This window comes from Coturnix japonica, unplaced genomic scaffold (assembly GCF_054131305.1).
Source record: "Coturnix japonica strain WE unplaced genomic scaffold, WE-NBRP24 Scf047, whole genome shotgun sequence".
In the NCBI taxonomy this organism is placed as follows: Eukaryota; Metazoa; Chordata; class Aves; order Galliformes; family Phasianidae; genus Coturnix; species Coturnix japonica.
Window position 1 is genome coordinate 1741947 of NW_028188950.1, and position 18573 is coordinate 1760519.

Below are 18573 nucleotides of genomic sequence, written 5' to 3' on the forward strand. Positions count from 1 at the left end.
TTTTCCCTTGGAACTCAAGTAGCATACCAAAGCATCCTAAAGTAGTAGTTTGGCCATTGATAAGCATGCAGATGCATTAAGTCGAAGGGATGTTCCCATTAACTATTTTTAACTCTAGTTCATTCTCAGGGGCTCTAAGTTAACTCAGTTGTTACTTACGATTCTATATGTTGCACTTTCTCCATTTCACTCTTTTCCTTTTCCCGAAGAGAGCGTTTCATCTGCTCTAAGCTGTTTTTCAGCTGCATAACTTCTTGAATCAGATTTGGTTATTTGCTACTTAACTCTTCAACCTTTTTGTCTGCAATTTTTAAATGAGAGCTTTGGTCATATGATTATAACAAACCCACTACTATTTGGAGTATGGAGGAGTCCACATCCCTCCCTCAGTCTCTGGTAAGATGCATATACGTGATGCCATTCAGTGGTCACATTAGGATTCAATATTTATGCCAAATAAAGGCAGCAGGGACAAATCATCCAAGAACAGCATCTCATCCAAAGAAGGCCTTGACTTTCTCCCTTGCACATATTTTGCAAGAGGAATACAAGAAAGGAAGGGACTACAGCTAAGTTTTAGATTTTCCCTTCTACATTGTATATGCCTTCCGTAATTCTAGGAACACTGATGCTCAGTTGTGCCCAGAAGTGAAGTTAAATGCATCAGAGCTTATCCAAACCATTTTGCTCAAATATTGCCCATGAGCGAGCAATTAGCAGGTCGTCAACAATTTTGATAGTTGCTTCAGAAAAAACAAAACAAACAAACAAAAAAAAGCACTTGAACAGCTGATGCTACTCAGAAGATCAGCAACAGCAGTTAAACGATCTTAAAGAAACTGCTTTAAAACTATTACCAAATCTGCAAGTGCATCAACAGATGAGGAAAAAGCAGCAAAAAGGAAAAAAAATAGTGCAAAAAACTTTTATTATTAAGCATTCAAAAATGAACAGCATAGGACCTTCTGAAAAAGGGATAGTTACATAACAGTTACTTCTATTTACAGTTTAACACAGTGGCTTTTCTCCTTATACCATAAGGTACGTGCTTCACAGCCTTTTGCTTCCTATCCAGAATAGGAAGTAATTTACTGTTTTGGAAGACACCCTGTTCAACGATGGAAGAAACTGTACCTTTCTTTGGAGGTGGCTCTTCCACAGTAGGCTTATCTTCATCAGTACTGCGCTTTCTTCCCACTTCCAACTCAGTTTTCTCTTGTTTCAGTGCTTTAACTGAAAGCACTGAAAATTGGCTGCTTTCAGTTCCTTTATTAGTGTTCTCTTCTGCCGGCTCTGCTTTAATGGTAGTTAAATGGTAGGTAGTCTTTTCCTGTATTGATATAAGATCAGTTACATTGAAGCTTAACAAAAGGAGCACTTAAGTCTCAGTAATCTTCTGTAGGCAAATATTTACACAAAACCATACAGCTAAAATATTTACCCGGTGACTCTATAGACATCAGTTACAAATCTCAATAGCAGACAGAACAAGTACACCATAAGATAATGACAAGTGCAATACTTGGTAGAGTATACAAGGGAAAGCAAGAGCCTAGCAGGTTACAAAGTAAAAGACTTGCACACAATCAAGAGTTTACCAGTTTATCAAAGAATTTCCTGTTTCCAAGAAGTCAAACATGGTCAAAGAGCAAATGGTCAGCTCTCATACAAGTTCATCACATCACACTTCTGCTAAGCTGCTAAAATCACTTTCATCGTGACAGATATAATCCAACCCTAAAGCTTAGTCAGCTCTGTCACGCATATTTTAGATTGTGTCCTTGACCACAAGTGAAGCTTCCTTACTTACAAGATGACGATTGTTAAGCCATGCTGGCACTGCCAAGGACTGATTATTCATCTTTAGTAGCTTATGAAAAGAAAAGCTTCAGAAGTGTTCAGGCGACACAATCTCACAGATAGAGTTGGAGCCTTGTTCTTGGAAGAAGTAATAGGTGAGGACATGACTACTCATCACAGTCAGCTTTAATACCATGGAAATACTAAGTTGCAGTGATACAGACAGTCAAAGACTAAGAAGGGTCAAGTTGCTAAGCTTACAAGGCTAGAGATCTGAGTGACAGAATTAACTATAAATGTTTTCAGAGCTACTTCAGGCTACCAAACATCAAAAAATGAACAAAAACCACCAGAAGTGGTATGCACACATACTTAATCAAGCTAGTCTTCACATATTCAGTAGCTCGCGGTACATTAGTCAGGATAAAGTTTTATGGACTGCATAGAACGTGGAGATATCCTGACCATTCATACTCGTACTTCAAACTCTACTCAATATACTTTTACTGTTGCTCTTCCTCTGATGTAGGAGTGTGAGGCAGGAGATAGTGGAACACACTGATATTTTTGTTGTTTGTGTTAACAACAACTACCTTCAGATAAATTTGAATTGTTTACAATTTCAAGCGAGTACCAGCTACATACAGAAAATCAGTTTTCCAAAAATGTGTTGATTACAAGCATAGAATTAGTTTTTTCCTTTTTTTGTATAAGGATACGGAGATGTGTAAAACTCACATAATCTTTTACTTTTTCTTCTAAATGAGATTTTAAGTCTTGTAGCTCTGTAATAATGTCATCTTTCTGCACCACAATGTCCATTAGCTCTCGAATCCTTTCATTTTGTGCATTCATTTTCTTGGAAATAAAAAATAAAAAAAATTCAGTCATCAGTTTCTAATGTAGTGTTAAGTAGCTGAATTACACAATGCATTAAAGGCAAATTCAGTTAAGCTAAGCTCAGTAAGAAATCTATTAATGGAGCCTACTGGAATAGCATTTTAAGCTACCACAAGTTGGTATTAAAACAATTTTGCACAACATCTTCTTGATAAAGTTACCTCAGTTCCTTCTTTAAGTTGCTCATCAGACTCATCCAATTTAATCACCTGCTTTTCAAAGTCTGTGACACACAGAAAAGGTTGTATTACATAAGTAGCCAATAGATAGTTTATTAAGTAATCAATTTTTCCAGATATTCTAACGTTTAGGTAGCTTTTGAACAGATTAATTAATTTGCATGTGGTCTTCACTTATTGGGAGTGATTCAAAAGTTTTCTATATTTCTTGGAACGAAAACATTGCATCAACAAGACATAAAGAAGAGTAGAGATTACAATATAAAAGTAAAAATCAAGATATAGACATTTAACCCCATACTTACGAAAGCGTAAAGCTGCTAGTTGCAGTTTAAAGGAGAGGGGGAAAAAAAGAAAAGAAATAACCAAAACCCGTGGAATTGCTGAACCTGAATATACACAAGGAACAAACTATCACTTATCTACAGGCTATGGTTCCAAAGGTAGAACATCTCCTCTAATTCCTACTCAAACTGGTTATTTCTCTTTTAGATTAATGAACTATTTCTGTCTTCTACTTTTCACATCGCATAACTCACCTTTGTTCTTCTGCATCAGCTCTTCTTCAGTTTTAAGTAGTTTGGTGTTTTTCTCTGTTAGCTCTTCTTTGGTCTCCATCAGTTCAAAGTTAGTTTTCTCCAGCTGCTTTTCAAACCAGCCAGTATCTTCCTTCGGGTCCTCCAGGGATACAATGGAACTATGTGCTGCCTCAGCTTGCTCTTTAATATCCATGACATCATAATGCACAGAATCAAGAATGCCCTCAGGATCAACACAGGTGTCAGGCACTATGCTATGTTCTCCACCCTGAAACGTAATTTATAATCAGTTAAAACTGGTGAATAGCTGACTACATAATAGCTGTTATTTCTACAGATAGTCTGGATAGCCACTATGAAGACAGCCATACAAGAAGTTTTTAATTTCAGCTTCAAAACCCACCTCACAACTTCACATACAACATGACAGTGATTCGTATGGGGGGAAGATAAGTGGCATTCTAGTAACAGCTAATATATTTTATAGTATTTGATGACCACACTCCCTTTTTTTTTTTTTTTTTTTTTTTTTTGAATATTACCCCAGATTGATCTCCTTCAAATTTAACGTACAAGTTCGGACTCCCCTTTTCTTTGTATACAGTGTAAATTTTCATTTTGTGTTGCAGAAACAAGGAAAACGCCCAAATTCCCAAAGCTTTCTGAAACTGTTCCTAAGGCTCAGCAACTATTCCTGCTAGATGAAGAATAGATGTATCTTGCTCATCATACAGCAACACAGCATGCACTTCTTTGTAAACAGCCTTGTGTTTCTATAAGATGTGCCCATAACATTTAAATAGTAAAAAGGAAAATATTTAAGAAAAAAAAAAAGGAAAATATTGAAGAAAAAAAAAGGAAAAATACCAGGGTGTCATGGTTTAATAATTTTGTAATTTTTGCTATCAGTATTCCACATCATAACATCATATAAAGCATGAATAATTTTACTGAATCTGCAACTTACAGAAGAAGACTACATCTCCCAGAGAACAACACGATAGGTCACGGGACCTGGACTCTATATTAACTCTGTCGCAGAACAGACTGTCTTTCGAGTTCTGGCGTTCAGGGGAGTGTGTGGGAGCCTTCAGCCGTTCGCCTAGATTTATAGTAGGCCTCTCGGTTACGGGACTCATTCTCTCTCCTATTTTGCTTGATTCGTTAGCTCAATTTTCAATTTTCAATTATATTGTATTATATTGTGTTATCCGGTATTTCGATATAGTATTTAGTAAATAAGTGTGCCTCCTTAGATCGTTGCCGCTGTTTTCTTTTCCTAATTAACTTTTTCCTTTTCGGCCTAGGGCCCCTGCGGGGCCCACGGCCCCTGTCACGGACGCAGGTGGACTTTTCATTCAAACCGTGACAGATTTTGGTGGAGAATGCGGGCAAATTGAGTTGCTGTTTTTCTGTGTTTTCTTCTGTTGCTCTTTTAGCTTTTAACAGAGCTACAAGTTTTTTTTCCTGTTAAGGAGCTATCTTAGGTTTGCAATTCTGCACCTGTGAGCTTGACCTTGAAAGTCCAGGTGGACTGCCAATACTCCAGTTTATTTTATAAACACTGCTGAGCTTTGGTTTTTTTTTTTTTTTTAGTTTTTTTCCCTCTCTATTTAAAAAAAAAAAAAAAAAAGTTCCCTCTACTAAGTGTGCTTTATAAGGTACTGCATTTCATTAGTTCCTCTTTTACGATGCTCCAAACATATTGGACCATGTTTCAGCTAGCCTATTTTTCTTATGAAGTTATAGGAATGTATAATAGATTGAAAGCATGGTTAGCAATGCTTATTTGGTATTTGCATGCAGCTCCAGAGGGAGCAACTAATGCAACCAATAGTACGGATATGGTGGTTTTTGAGCGTGCTTTTCCTTTTTTCTTTGCATCTTTTAAGCAGTCTTCGACTGACCAGTTGTCCCAGTGGACCACACTGTCAATCATATTAATCTCCCTCAATTTGCTGTTGGTTATTGTAGTGATCTCACTCGGTATCTGGATTTATAACCTCAGGAGGAAGTCTTCCCTAGAGTCAGAGAATACTGAGTGGCAGGGAGTGTGGAGAAACTTTGGAGAGACTTTTAGAGGACAGACATCTTTAGTGTCATGGAGCTTTACTCCTGAACACTTAAAAGAATCCTGAGAGTTTGACTGCATATTTGAGACAGGAATGTTGTGACTCAGGCAGATCTAAGGAGGCACAAATGACTTGGGGCCTAGCTAATGCTTATCAGGCCTTATTCAATACCATTCCTGAGAGGGAAGATTTTGAGGTTGAGAGAGAGAGTCTCAGGGCCGAGAATGAGAGTATCCAATCCAAACTCGACACTCTCCAGTCCGAGCATAACGTCCTCCGGTTCGGGTACAACACTCTTCAGTCCAACTACAACAGCCTCCAGACTGAGTTGGGTGCTGTCCAGTTCGAGCGGAACGCTCTCCGAGACCAGCTATGTGCCCTCCGGGGTGAGCTGAATGTATTTAACCAACTACCAGGGTCACATGTAGTCCAATTTGACCAGCCACTGGGGGCGCATGTAGTCCAATTTGACTAGCCACCGGGGGCACATGTAGTTCAATTAGACCAACCATCGGGGACACCAGATACAATGTTGGTTGCCCCTGTAAGAGGGCGAAAGACAAAACAAGTTTCAACTCAGTTAGAGAAAATGCAGAAGGAGTTAGAAGAGTGGAGGGAGTTAGGAGAGCAGGACTCAGGAGAGCAAGGGGACTCAGGAGAGCAGGGGGACTCAGGAGAGCAGGGGGAGTCAGAGGACCAGAAGAAGTTAGAGGAGCAGAGGATGTTAGAGCAGTATAAGAAGACGTTAGAGGAGCAGAAGAAGTTTCAGGAGCAGATGAAGTTGGAGGAGCAGAGGATGTCTGAGGGGAATAAGAAGATGTTAGAGGAGCAGAAGAATTTAGAGGAGCAGAGGAAGTTAGGAGAGAGGAAAAAGAAGGAGGGTTACCTGGAGGAAATAACACAAGGGTCGGGGTCAGAGTCTGAAGAGGAGCCAAAAGCTAGATTTTCTTTACGAGAATTTCTCGAGTCCAAACTTATAGATGGGGCAGCCTCATCAACACCCAAGGCCAACCCCCGGGACTTTGGAGTCGAGCATATAGAGGGTCTGAGGAGTGCTACACTCCAACTGAGAAGGAGATCTTAGCCATGTATGAGGGGGTTTGGGCTGCTTCTGAAGTAGTTGGGACAGAGGTTCAGCTCCTTCTAGCACCTCGCTTGCCTGTGGCCCCCCTGTCACGGACACAGGTAGATTTTTGTTTAAACCGTGACAACTACCCAGAATGCAGCATAAGGGAATTTTTGCCTAGAACTCTGGAGGACTATTTTTAACTCAGAAAGGTCAGAGATAGAAAGTTCACACTGATTTCTGGGTCACTAGCCTCACCGTACATCAGCATTTTTGGTTTTTAAATGATACATAAAGTTCTCAATAGCACTGCTCTAGTCGGTAGTTCTTTCCATGCAGCTTGCTCTGTGCATGGCTTGTGAACTGCTATTCAGGCCAGACAGCTGCAGCCCCAAAGACCTGCCATAAATGTACAAATTCTACCAGGATAATGTCTTGGTAGTGGAGAAACAGGATGCGCAGTCATATGGCTCTCACACATACCTTGTACAACCAGCTTGGCTCTGGACTGGGCATCACCAATGTCACAGGTGTACACGTCACTGTCACTTTTCTCCAGATTTTTTATGCACAGCTGCAGGTCTCGTCCTTTCTGTGCCCTCTTGTATTTCCTGCCAGGCCTGAGCACAGCAATGCCTTTCCTCCATATGACGAAGGATGCGGCTTTCTCGCTCTGACATGTAAAAAGTGCACTTCCACTTTCTTCAATTTTCACATCTGAAAGTTCCTTGATAAAGTAATTAGGTTTTTCTGGAAGGAAAAAAAAAGGATGAGGGTGTAGGACAAAGGGATTTGTTACCCCAACAAGTCCCAAGCATACAGAGGTGTCCTGAATCTCCTTTGCCCTCATTTCAGAATATCACATAGAGATGCAAAGAGTCTAAGAAGACCACAGAGTCCACCCATTTACATAGGTTTGATAATTCCAGTAGATATCTGGAAAGTTCAATACCATTATACATGCGCTGGTAGGATCTCATCTGATAAACTGCATATAGTTTGGATTACACATATTCAATATAGACTAATTCAGATTGCCATCTTTTCTTGGCTCACTAACAACCAAGATCATAGAATCATAGAATGATCACAGAATCATAGAGTGGCCTGAGTAGAAAAGGACCTCAAAGATCATCTAGTTTCAAACCCCCTCCAAGGGGTCACCAACCACCAGACCAGGCTGCCCAGATCCACATCACACTGGAGAATCATTCAGTTTCCAGATTATTTTAAGGAAAAGATTTTAATCCATCATATTTTCTGAAAACTAAGAATTGATCCTGCTCAAGGAAACAGAAGAGAAAAACATCACCCACAGGCTGCAGATATTTACCTCGACTTCTCTACATGCCATCCCCAGTGTGCTTTTCAACTCACCTTGCACAGTGACCCTGGCTTTTGTTATGGAGTCCTCTGTCTCACAGGGGTACTCCCCACTGTCCTTGGCAGTAGAGTCATGGATGATCAGAATGGCCCCACTTCCCTCCTGCTGCAAGTCGTACTTCTGGCTTTTTCTGATTGCTTTGCCATCCTTGTACCACCTGATGTTCAAATCCGGTTTTGACAGCTCACAGATCAGGCTGATGTCCTGCCCTGCTGCTGCTGTCTTATCCTCCAGCTCTTTTGAAACCTCAGTAGGTTTTCCTGGAAGAAAACATTGCTTTTTGAGTAACATACACTTAGGGTAGGATGCCTCTCTCAAAATACATGCATCTACATGCTGGAGATAAGTTAGAGAGGCACTTGCAACAGATGCCATCCTACAGCCAGCAGCAATCTGCAAAGTACAGACAATAGAATTCCAGGCAGCATTTATTCTCTCTTAAATCTACCCAAATGAGGATGATGAACCATGTCTGAAAACTGCCTCTTTCTTCTCTCCACTCATCACACTGGGAGCCTCGGATGATGCTCTCAGATGCACATGTTCTAGATAGGAATTTGTTGTACAGCTAGATGGTGTGAAGGCCATCCCTTCAGCTTATACTTAGAGGATATTTGCTCCCACAGTTCCCTCAACAGATCATTCCTGATTTACTGTTAATGGAACAAGCTGTAGTGAGATGCCCATTTCCAACACTACTCCAGTGCTTTGGGTAGTTCTCACATTTGTGTAAAATGTTTCCTCCTTTTACTTATTTTTAAGAGAAATTCTCAGTGCTTCGAGGTTCAAGTAGAAGGTTGCTATTCACTTTAACCATATTATGAGTTAGCTCTCACGACAATCTTATCAGAAGACAGTTGAAGGAATCAGACCCCAGAATCTCTCCCATCTCATTACCTTTCACAGACAGAGAGGCTTTGGAGGTTAGACCATGGGCAGTAAAAACGACTTCCCCAGCGTCAGTAGGAGTCACACTTTTGATAATGAGAGTATATTTCCGACTCACGTTAGAAGCTTTAAATCGCCCACCATTTTCCATTCTGCTTCCATTCAGTGTCCACTTGAACTCATCAATGCTTTCATGGGACAGAATGCATTCAAAAGTACAATCTTCTCCCTCCTGGATTTCAGTGGTTTTCAGCCGTTTGGTAATGCCACTATTCAGCTCTGGAAGGTAAGAGATAGGTTAGTATGAGGTTTATATGGAGAAAAGGCATTTGTGACTGACATGAGTAGCAGTACTGGTGTTTTAACTCAGGATTTGCAGAACATGGCTGCATTCCTTACTGATGTATTCTCTAAGACATTCTCCACTCAGAATTACCAGAAAGCTATGAAAAAAAAGAGACGTAAATCTCTTGGCTTTGCTCTGGAAGAACTACAATTAGAGCAGCTCAGTCCATGGAGCAGAATGAAGATTCAATGAGCTACAGAGGGAACAACCTAACAGAGAGGACAACTCTAGGATGCTGCGTGAGAAAAAGGGTTTTGCCTATGACAAGAAATTAAATGTTTCTATTAGCTAATTTGTTACCATCCTACCCCTACTGGTGTTCAAACCATTTCTCCATTTTAGGGATGTTTAGAAAGGAAATATTTCCAGGACATTCTTGATGTGTTTGGTGATTTTCATGGCAAAATGAGATACATTTACATCAAAAGCAATGGGAATTTTCCAGACATCACTGTGCTAAATTGCAGTAATACACTTCTATTGTAGAAACTATTAAGGCTCGTGGGGGAATAGGTGTAAGACATAGTGACCACACTGAATGTGCTTTCAGCACTCCTTTACTTTCCACAGTACTTACCCTGAATGCCGACCTTTGATTTGGCAACATCACTGCCAATATCACAGGTATAGAAACCTGCATCTGACTTCTCGAAGTCATGGATAAGGGGATATAGGGTCTTCCCAGACTGTACCAGCTCATACTTGTTGCCAGAAGTGAGCAGAACACCGTCCTTCTTCCACACTGGTTTGACCTTCTCTTTAGAGACTTCGCATTCCAATTTAATCACACCCCGCTCCTCAACAAAAACATCATCCAAGGACTTCACGAAGACAGCAGGCTTCTCTGCAATTAAAAGGGCAAAACAGAAAAATGTGATACAGAAGTTGAGACATTTCCAGTTGCTTTCAGATTTTTAAAGAGGGATAAATAAATCTTTACCAGCACTGACGACACCAATATAGAACCTAAAGCGGTTTCATGTGTGTTGACTGAATGCACTTTATGGAATTCTGAACTAATCAGTAGGAGAATACAGGGAACAGGAGGGACAGCCTGCATTGCCTTGGGTGGGACTGATATCATATGAAGTAATTGGGATGCAGCTCTTCTAAAGCTGGAGAGCTGGCATTGCCCTCACATGGAGCAGAGGTCATACAGCAGGCCACAGGATTAAGAGGATAAGCTGCTTAACACTTTTGATTTTCCTGTTTTATTGACTCCTTTTATCTCTCTTCTATTTCACACATCAGATGCTTATACTGTATGAAAAACTTCCACCAAATGCAAAAGAAATGAGAAAGAGGAAATCCTTCAAACTCTGAGCGCATAGAGTAAAAGAGCTTAATTGCTGGGGAGAGCAGATTAGAATCACAGTACCCTTAGAATTGGAAGAGACCCTTAAAGGCCATCTAGCCCAGCTCCCCTGCAATAAAAAGGGACATTCACAGCTAGATCAGGTTGCTCACAGCCTGGTCATTAGTCATCCCAGAGGCAAAACACACACTGAATGATCTCTCCCTGCAGTCATAAATCCTTGGAGACAACAGCATTGACACTGCATGTTACTGAAGCAGTAAAGAAACTGCTCTTGTAACTCTCCTTGTGCTAAATAAAATGATGATAAAAAGCAATGGAATGCTTTGGCAGGACACCAAAACCATCCTCCTTCGTTGATATCTGCTGCAATGGAACCTTCAACTGGAAGAAAGCCTCTGATGACTTGTCACCCCAGAGAGGTCAGCTTTAGAAGCAGGACTGCTGCACAATAGAATGAACTGGAGATCCTTAGCATCTCTTACATCCAGGAGGGGTGTGATCAGACCCACCTACCACCTTCAGGTGCGCTTTCTGACACCTTGTCTGACTTCACTGTCACTGTGCCAACATCCTCAGGCTTAACCTGCTTCATTGTCAGTGTGCAGCAATTGCCAACGTTCTTGATGTCATTGTAATTGTTGGTGTAAAGGAGGTTGCCATTCAGGAACCATTCCACGTCCTGTCATCATGGGACAGCTCGCAGGAGAAGACAGCAGAGCTCTCTTCTTCAATTTCTACATCCTGCAAGTGCTTCGTTACTTCTACATTGCGGGCTGTGGGGAAACAAGGTGAACTGTTACCACTGTTACTATAAATCATACTGGGATGTGGTAGAATGGTTGGACTAGATGATCTTTGTGTAATCTTCTCAGTGAAGATTATACATTTATAAAGTTAGCAGGAGAGAACGGCAGAAATCAACCTCAAGAAGAGAAATCTGAGGTGAAATAGGACATGGAAGAGGCCACCCTCCCTGCTCATACCTTCAGCTGTCAGCGTGGCCTCAGTCTCTGCAATTCCTGCCTTGCACTTGTACACACCAGCATCATCGGGCTTCAGCTTCAGAATCTTGAGCTCTGCTGAATGCTTATCCCTCTTGATCTTGTACTTCTCAGAGGGCTCGATGGGTGTGCGGCCCTTGAACCATTTCACAACCTTTGGAGAAGGCCTGAAGTCACAGGACAGGATGACAGAATGATGTTCCAAAGCTGTCTTGTCCTCCAACTTCCTGGTGATTTCTATATGGTAATCTGCAAAGCAGGGGTGGAAGAGAAGAAAGGATGAGGACAATTGGAAGAAGAGGAAAGTCTCTTGTGTGTATTCCATTCCAATTAATGTCAAGTTCACAATGGTTCTTTGAACGACTCTAAAGATAAAACAAACGATTGTCTATAGGGAATGCCATTGACTACATTTCTATAAAGTAATACTGTATATTATCTACCAAATGCAAGGTCCAGCTCTTGTTCTGTGCTAATTAAATTGCTCCCAATTGTTGAGGCTTTTATTCAAATAAGAGTGAGTTGAAAATATAACAAGTACTTTAGGATGTGAATGGAGACTCTTATGCTGGGGACAACAGCAGATAAAAAGCCTGCAAGTTTCTTTCAGATGAAATCAATGACAAACTGCATCAAATTTAGGTGCTACCAAACTTAAACTTGTCTAGTTCAGAAATACAATTAATTTCACCTGATTTGACTTCTTTGGTATAGCCAAGGACAAAACCTCAGCTCTGTAGATCTGAATAGTAAGCACATCACAGCTATTCAAACAGATCTTTTACTGAGATGCAGCTGTCTCATTTAGTGTCCAACGACTTTGATCTGGAAATGGAGCAGACCCTCCAGACACACACACAATATTTCAAAGACCCCAGTGAAGGAAGACTGTACGTTAATTAATTCTTCATCTTCATGATGTAAACCAAGCCTGGATATGTTACCTCTGACAAGCAGATTGGCTGTGGATTTTGATTTGCCAATTGAGAACTGAATGGTGCTTGTCATATCAGTGGTGGTTTTCGCTATGGCAAGCTGGTGGATGGTGCCTTCTTGCTGCATAATCAAGTTTCTGCCAGCCTGTAAGACTTCCCCACGTAGATACCACTTGGGAGGTTTCACAGAAGGAATGGATATCTCGCATTCAAACTTGGCTTTTTCAGGCTCAGTCACATCCTCATCGCACAGCTCCTTTACTAGACTAATGGATTGCTCTTTAAGAAGGATGGAACAAGAGAAAGCAGAGATTTAGAAGGAATGTAAAAAACCCTTACATTATCACCCCACTTACTCACATCAGCATTACTGCACATGAACACTACACCTATCAGCTCAAAATGCCTTGAAACATCATTAAAAAATAATATAAAGAAAGGAATGTTTTTAAGAAGTCAGACAATAAGATTGACAATCTGAAGAGAGCCCAGATCTTCTGATTCCCAGTCCAACATCTAAATCAAACCATGACCTTCCCATCCCAATATCAAACTCCTCGCATTACGAAATGGAATAGAGGTTCAATGAAACACGGACATTGATAATTACTTTGGTTAAATACAGCAACTTAGCTCTGAACAACAAGTTTTCACCTATTAAAGGTCTCTGTAGCTCAAATGTAATGACTCTACTTAGGAGAAATTCATTTTCCAGGAAGTTCTTGCCCTTATAATGGTAACAGTGGCAAAGCTGGGGACTGAACTCTGGAGTAGTGTGCTAACTCAAATGTCTCCCTTTTCTTTATCACACTTAACATCATATATATATTCTAACATTGTATATATTAAAAAAAAAAAACAAAACCCTGTGTTCTTTTCAAACAGCAAGAGAAAATGAAGAAAAAGTCAAGCTATGTTTTTTATCCCTCAACGTTCAAACACAAATCTGAAGTCTAAACGTAGAAAATCAACCTCCTAAGAAAATAATCTGTTTTACTTAGCAAAAGTAAATTCCAAAAGAGAAGCTGGATATTTTGTGGGCAGAAAGGTAGGTAGGTAGGAGTTGTTTATTTCTGTGAAAGGTCCTGGTGGTGTTTAACTTCCTTGACATTAAAGCAAAGGATGTTAGCTCGTTTATAACATAAGATAATTTAATCAAAATCGTCATCAGAAGCATAATTACCTTTAACTGTAAGATGGGCACGAGATTCTGCCTTTTCTGCTAAAGATTTGATTTCTGCTGCATCCTTGACTTGGACACGTGTGTAAGTCAGCGAGTAGCTCTTTCCTGAAGCAGAGAACCACAGAGTCACTAAGGCTGGAAAAGACCACTAAAGTCATCTAGTCCAACCGCCAGCTCATCCCTACCAAACTGTGCTCTTGAGAGCAAACCCACAACTACACTTGGCTTCCTTGAGCAAAGAGCTCTGAGGCACATGGCCAGGCTGAGCATCATCCATCTGGTTTCACAGCATCACTGCCTGTTCTCTCATGTCAATGAAACCACCCATTCCCCCACGTCCACATCCCCACCAAAGCAGAATCTAAACATGGCTTCTAAAAGGACTGACCAAATGTGGCCGTCGTCACCTTCAAAGTACCTGATACAGAAGGATCACACTCACTGTCAGACAAAACCTCTTTGGAGAGGTGAACTGACTGCCCTGTTCACCCCCACTTTGGAAATAACTGCACTTATTTCCTACCTGCTCCTGGCAGTGTGGGATGGTGGGATAGCATCACACTTCCCACACTAAGCATCCCACCATGTCACTTGTTCCACCCTAACCTCAGTCCCAAAACAAAAGGGGAACTCCCTTCTGAACCCTCTTCATTTCAGATGTCTTATATGCTTGATCTCCAACCCACCTCCCACTCAGGAGAAAGATCCCCCTCTTACACCCTACCATCTTGCCGCATTCTGATGTTATCATCAGCCTTCAGCTTGTTGTCATCTTTGTACCACTGGCTCTGAACCTCATCGTGTGAAATCTCAGACAAAAGATGCACTCCCATATTCATTCACTTCCACATCTTCCAGTGGTTTAACAATCTTGATATCTCCAGCTGTGAAACAGTAGAGATATATTTGTCAGGATATTTCCAGAACTGAGTGCAGCATCTTTTCCTTACACATATTTGCAAAGAAAATAAGTAGGATTATGTTTTATTCTAAACCATCATCCATTCCTGAGTCATTTCCCTTTTCAACACACTCAATGCATTATTGCCCTTGAATTTAAAGATAGACTTACTAGCTACAATGGAGCTACCTGCAAACAGTTTTCATGGAAACCAGAATCTCATTTATTCTAAAACATTTCAAGCAAAATTAAGGGTAGAAAAACAATAGAACTGAATGAATCTTTAAGGTCATTTAGTTCAAGTCCCCCTGCTATAGGCAGGGACACCTCCCTCCAGACCAACTCTTCTCCTCAGGGTCAAGGCTTCTCTCATATCATTCTCCTCTAAGCCTGTGCCTGTGCTTGGGATTGCCCTGACCCAGGTGCAGGGCCTTGTACTTGGCCACACTCAAGTTCATGAGGCTGCCAAGGGCCCACCTCTCCAGCCTGTCCAGGTCCCTCTGGGTAGCATCCCTTCCCTCTAGCACATCAACAGCACCGCTCAGCTTGGTGTCATCTGCAAACTTGCTGAGGCTGCATTTGATTCCACTGTCCATGTTGCCTACAAAAATGTTAAATAACACCGGTCCCAACACCACCCTCCACCTGGACACTGAGCTATTGACTGCAGCTCTCTGAGTGTGACCATCCAGACAGTTCCCTATCCTGCAAATGGTCCATCCATCAAAACCATTTTTCTCCAGTTTGGTGACCAGGATGTCATGCAGGATGGGATCAAATGCTCTGCACAGGTCCATGTAGATGATGTCAGTTGCTCTCCCATTATCCACTGATGCTGTTACTCCATCATGAAAGGCCACCAAGTTTGTCAGGCATGGCTTGAATTTGAGGAAGCCATATTGGTTACCACCATCACCTCATCTTTATTTTCCAAACTATGCCAAGGAGAAATAGACAGAACTCTACAATGTCGTGTCACTACAAACCTGTCTGAATCATTGGCTTCTCTGCATGCTCATCACTAGTCTCTCCTTAGCTTGTGTGCCCACAAACAATGTATGGGGAATGTCAGCCACAAATCTTACCTAGGGGACATCTTTGCTTCAAAATCCCTTGAACATCACACAATCCCTTTTAACTCTCCAGGTCTGCACTTCTTTATGTCAGAATCAGACCATATTTCTGTGCTGCTATTTCCCTTTCCTTCTGAAGGGCCTGGATACAACTTGGATTAACCTCAGGAGCAGAGTTCCTGCATAAAACAGCCTGTACTGAAACAGCAACCCAGCCTGGTTGCAGACTGAGAGAGAAAATGAGAGTTCACCACCTGTGAATAATGAGACTTCTCTTATTTCCCTGGGAAGTAATGCCCACTTTTTTACTTTGACGGAGCTCCTTCCCATCCTAGAAGGGAAAATATCAAGTCAAATCTACATTAGTCCTTCCATCTCTGCACTGGGCAAAGGCAGCCTTCAGATCTATGCTTAATTCACCCAATTCCCTAGAATTAATGGAACTGTACTTACTGGAACATATGCTGAAGCTTAAGCACAGTGCAGTGTTTTCAACATGTAGGAATGGCTATAGAACATGCATAAATTCTGGCTGACATATGACAGCTTAAAGCACTGCAGAGGACTGTTAACAAGCCTGTTTGGACATCACCTTGAATAAATGACGTTATCCCCAAGTAAGGGAAGGAACAGCTGAGCACCGGGGAGGTACACAAAGGGCCAGAGCAAATTCTCACACTGTCAGGTGCAAAGAAAACTGAGATTTCACCCTAAAACCCAGTTCACAACAAGGCTACAAAATCCTGGCTGAGAATTTCTGAATGCTCACCAGTTGTTTCCAGCTCGAAGGTCATCTTCTGGCCAGCAGCCTCGCAGATGTATTCTCCAGCATCTTTCTTCTCCAGCTGCTCCACAACCAGACGCCGTGTTTTGCCCACAGATTCCATTCTGAACTTTCTGGAGGAGGCAAGCAGTCTTCCATCCTTGTACCATTTTACTTCGGTTGTATCCTGTGCTACTTCACAGCTGAGGGAGGCACTTGCTGCAAGGGCAGCACTCACCTCTTTCTGCACCTGCTCCTGGTTTATAAACACAGGTTTTGGCTCTGAGGGAAGAAAAGAAAAACAGAAGGACTGAAATGAGACCATCTTGCAGGTTTGTATGTACAGGTTGGAACAGGTTTAGGTTACCACTTGTGCCCAAACTAATAGCCTTCACTAGAGAATATCAGCTCTTCTGTTGAAACAAAGTGTCAAATCTAGGCAAGAAAGAACCTAGGAACTGAAGGAACCAAGAGGGTCCTTGAACACCAGTCCCATGGTTGCAAGTCACTATGCAAACATATTGAACCCAAAAGAACATCTGTCCTGCAGGCAACCAAAACCTGAGTTCCTTTTACTTAAGACCCACTGTGAAACATCAAAACACATAAACGTGTGATAGTCAAACCACTGGCTCCCTTTTCATGACCCAGAACAGTACTCCTGGCTTCCTGAACAGACTCCTCATGGCCTCTACCATTGCCACAACTGTGACTGTAAAAGGCACAAAGGAAATATGCTCACCAACGCAGTCCTTTATTCTTTGTGTGTGATTTGCAGATATCTATCTTACTTTGAGCTCTGGGAATAGTCAGCTCTACCAGGTCTCTTACTGTGAGTAGCAGACTCACCTATCCAGATGCAGCCTCCAACATAAAGGCATAGTAAAAAGGCAGTGTACTACTAGGAGAAGTTCCTGCTTCTCCTGCCACGAAAGGCTGCACGTAGAACATGCACTCCAGCCTCACTGCACATACTTCTCTTAGTCAAATGTTTCGGTGAACAAGAATTACAGTTTGAGATCTCAAGCACAGGAGAGATTTGAATAATATCTTGAATATTGCTTCCACTGTACATATATTACTAATTATTGTTCTACAGACAGACTGAAACAGGTCTTTGTGCCATACTAAAACCAAATACTTGCTACAAACCCAGGCAATCAAGTATAGGGGAAAAACCTCAGCACAGACTACTGCACCTGGATCACTGTATAATAGAAACTAGATTTTACTTTACTGTTCTCTGCTGTATTTCAGACAACACCTGTCTTACCTGTGACATGAATCTTGAAGGTGAGTTTCTGGCCAGCAGCCTCACAGCTGTACTCCCCTGCATCTTTCTTCTCCACCTGGCTCACCACCAGCCGACGCTGTTTGCCCTCTGACTCAGCCTTGAACTTCTTGCTCGAGGTGATCAGTTTCCCCTCCTTTTATCACTTGACCTCCATCTTCTCCTGGGCCACCTCGCAGCTCAGCGTGGCATTTTCTGTTGTTGCAGCCTTCACCACCTTCTGTACCTTCTCCTTTTTTGTAAATACAAATTCTGGCTCTGAAAAGAGAGAGATACATTAGTTTGGCCTCTTGAAAGAAGAGCAGGTTTTGGGGAAGGAGTCAGAAAAATGAATCAGTTCTCCCAGTCTGATGCCCCAAGAGAATGATGTGGAGAGAAGTTGTGCAATTTATGGATGCCCCATCCCTGAAAATGTTCAAGTCCAGGCTGGATGGGTGTTAGAGCAACCTAGTCTCAAGGAATGTGTTCCTCTCCAGGACAGAGATTGGAACTGGATGATCCTCAAGGTCCCTTCCAACAAAAGGCATTCTGTGAGGCTTCTTGTATGACTCTCATGACTCTTTCGTCCCCTAGCTGCCATTTACTTATGTCTTCAAAACATCAACTTATACAAAACATTCCTGTAGTATTCTCTTTCATGCTAAATGAGCCCTTCCAAGACAAAAACATGTTACATAGAGCACACCCCCTAGTGCTTGACACAAAGCCCCTGTTCTGAAACTTCCTGAGACGCAGCTGCATTGCAGAGTTGTTCTAGTGGTACAGGCACGTGGGAATGGAGAAGTGCAATCAGAACTTTCTTGTCTATGGCCTCATTCCCACAGGAAAAGGAAATTCCTGAAGATTTTAAAGGGTGGAGCTGCCTCACAACTGTATTTAGAATAATTTGTTCAATTTCCTCATCAGAAATTAACCACCCCAAAGTTCAGCTCCA

The 18573-nt window shown here is 41.6% G+C and overlaps 2 protein-coding genes across 2 annotated transcripts; both read right to left on the reverse strand.

Annotated features, from left to right (window-relative positions):
* Positions 1 to 1050: 1050 nt before the first annotated feature.
* On the reverse strand, positions 1051 to 3634 carry LOC146752302 (uncharacterized). Its single transcript, XM_085532052.1, has 5 exons — positions 3419 to 3634; positions 2862 to 2923; positions 2539 to 2658; positions 1135 to 1330; positions 1051 to 1067 (listed from the first exon to the last, which is right to left on the reverse strand). The coding sequence occupies exons 1-5, from the start codon at positions 3609 to 3611 to the stop codon at positions 1051 to 1053; spliced, it is 588 nt and encodes a 195-aa protein (XP_085388178.1). The 5' UTR covers positions 3612 to 3634.
* Positions 3635 to 8772: 5138 nt separating this feature from the next.
* LOC146752303 (obscurin-like) lies at positions 8773 to 12707 on the reverse strand. Its single transcript, XM_085532053.1, has 4 exons — positions 12438 to 12707; positions 11476 to 11742; positions 9752 to 10018; positions 8773 to 9107 (listed from the first exon to the last, which is right to left on the reverse strand). Exons 1-4 carry the CDS (start codon positions 12553 to 12555, stop codon positions 8773 to 8775), a joined length of 987 nt encoding a protein of 328 aa, XP_085388179.1. The 5' UTR covers positions 12556 to 12707.
* Positions 12708 to 18573: the final 5866 nt, after the last annotated feature.

Bases quoted from the DNA above. Each gene is read 5' to 3' on its own strand.
- LOC146752302 (XM_085532052.1), bottom strand. From the start codon at position 3,611: ATGGATATTAAAGAGCAAGCTGAGGCAGCACATAGTTCCATTGTATCC. The intron at 2,924-3,418 runs GTGAGTTATGCG...TGTGTGTCACAG, and splicing joins GCTGATGCAGAAGAACAAAG to ACTTTGAAAAGCAGGTGATT. The intron at 2,659-2,861 runs GTAACTTTATCA...TTTATTTCCAAG, and splicing joins AACTTAAAGAAGGAACTGAG to AAAATGAATGCACAAAATGA.
- LOC146752303 (XM_085532053.1), bottom strand. From the start codon at position 12,555: ATGCAGCAAGAAGGCACCATCCACCAGCTTGCCATAGCGAAAACCACC. The intron at 11,743-12,437 runs GTAACATATCCA...CCTGCTTTGCAG, and splicing joins AGCCAATCTGCTTGTCAGAG to ATTACCATATAGAAATCACC. The intron at 9,108-9,751 runs GTAAGTACTGTG...CTTACCTTCCAG, and splicing joins ATCAAAGGTCGGCATTCAGG to AGCTGAATAGTGGCATTACC.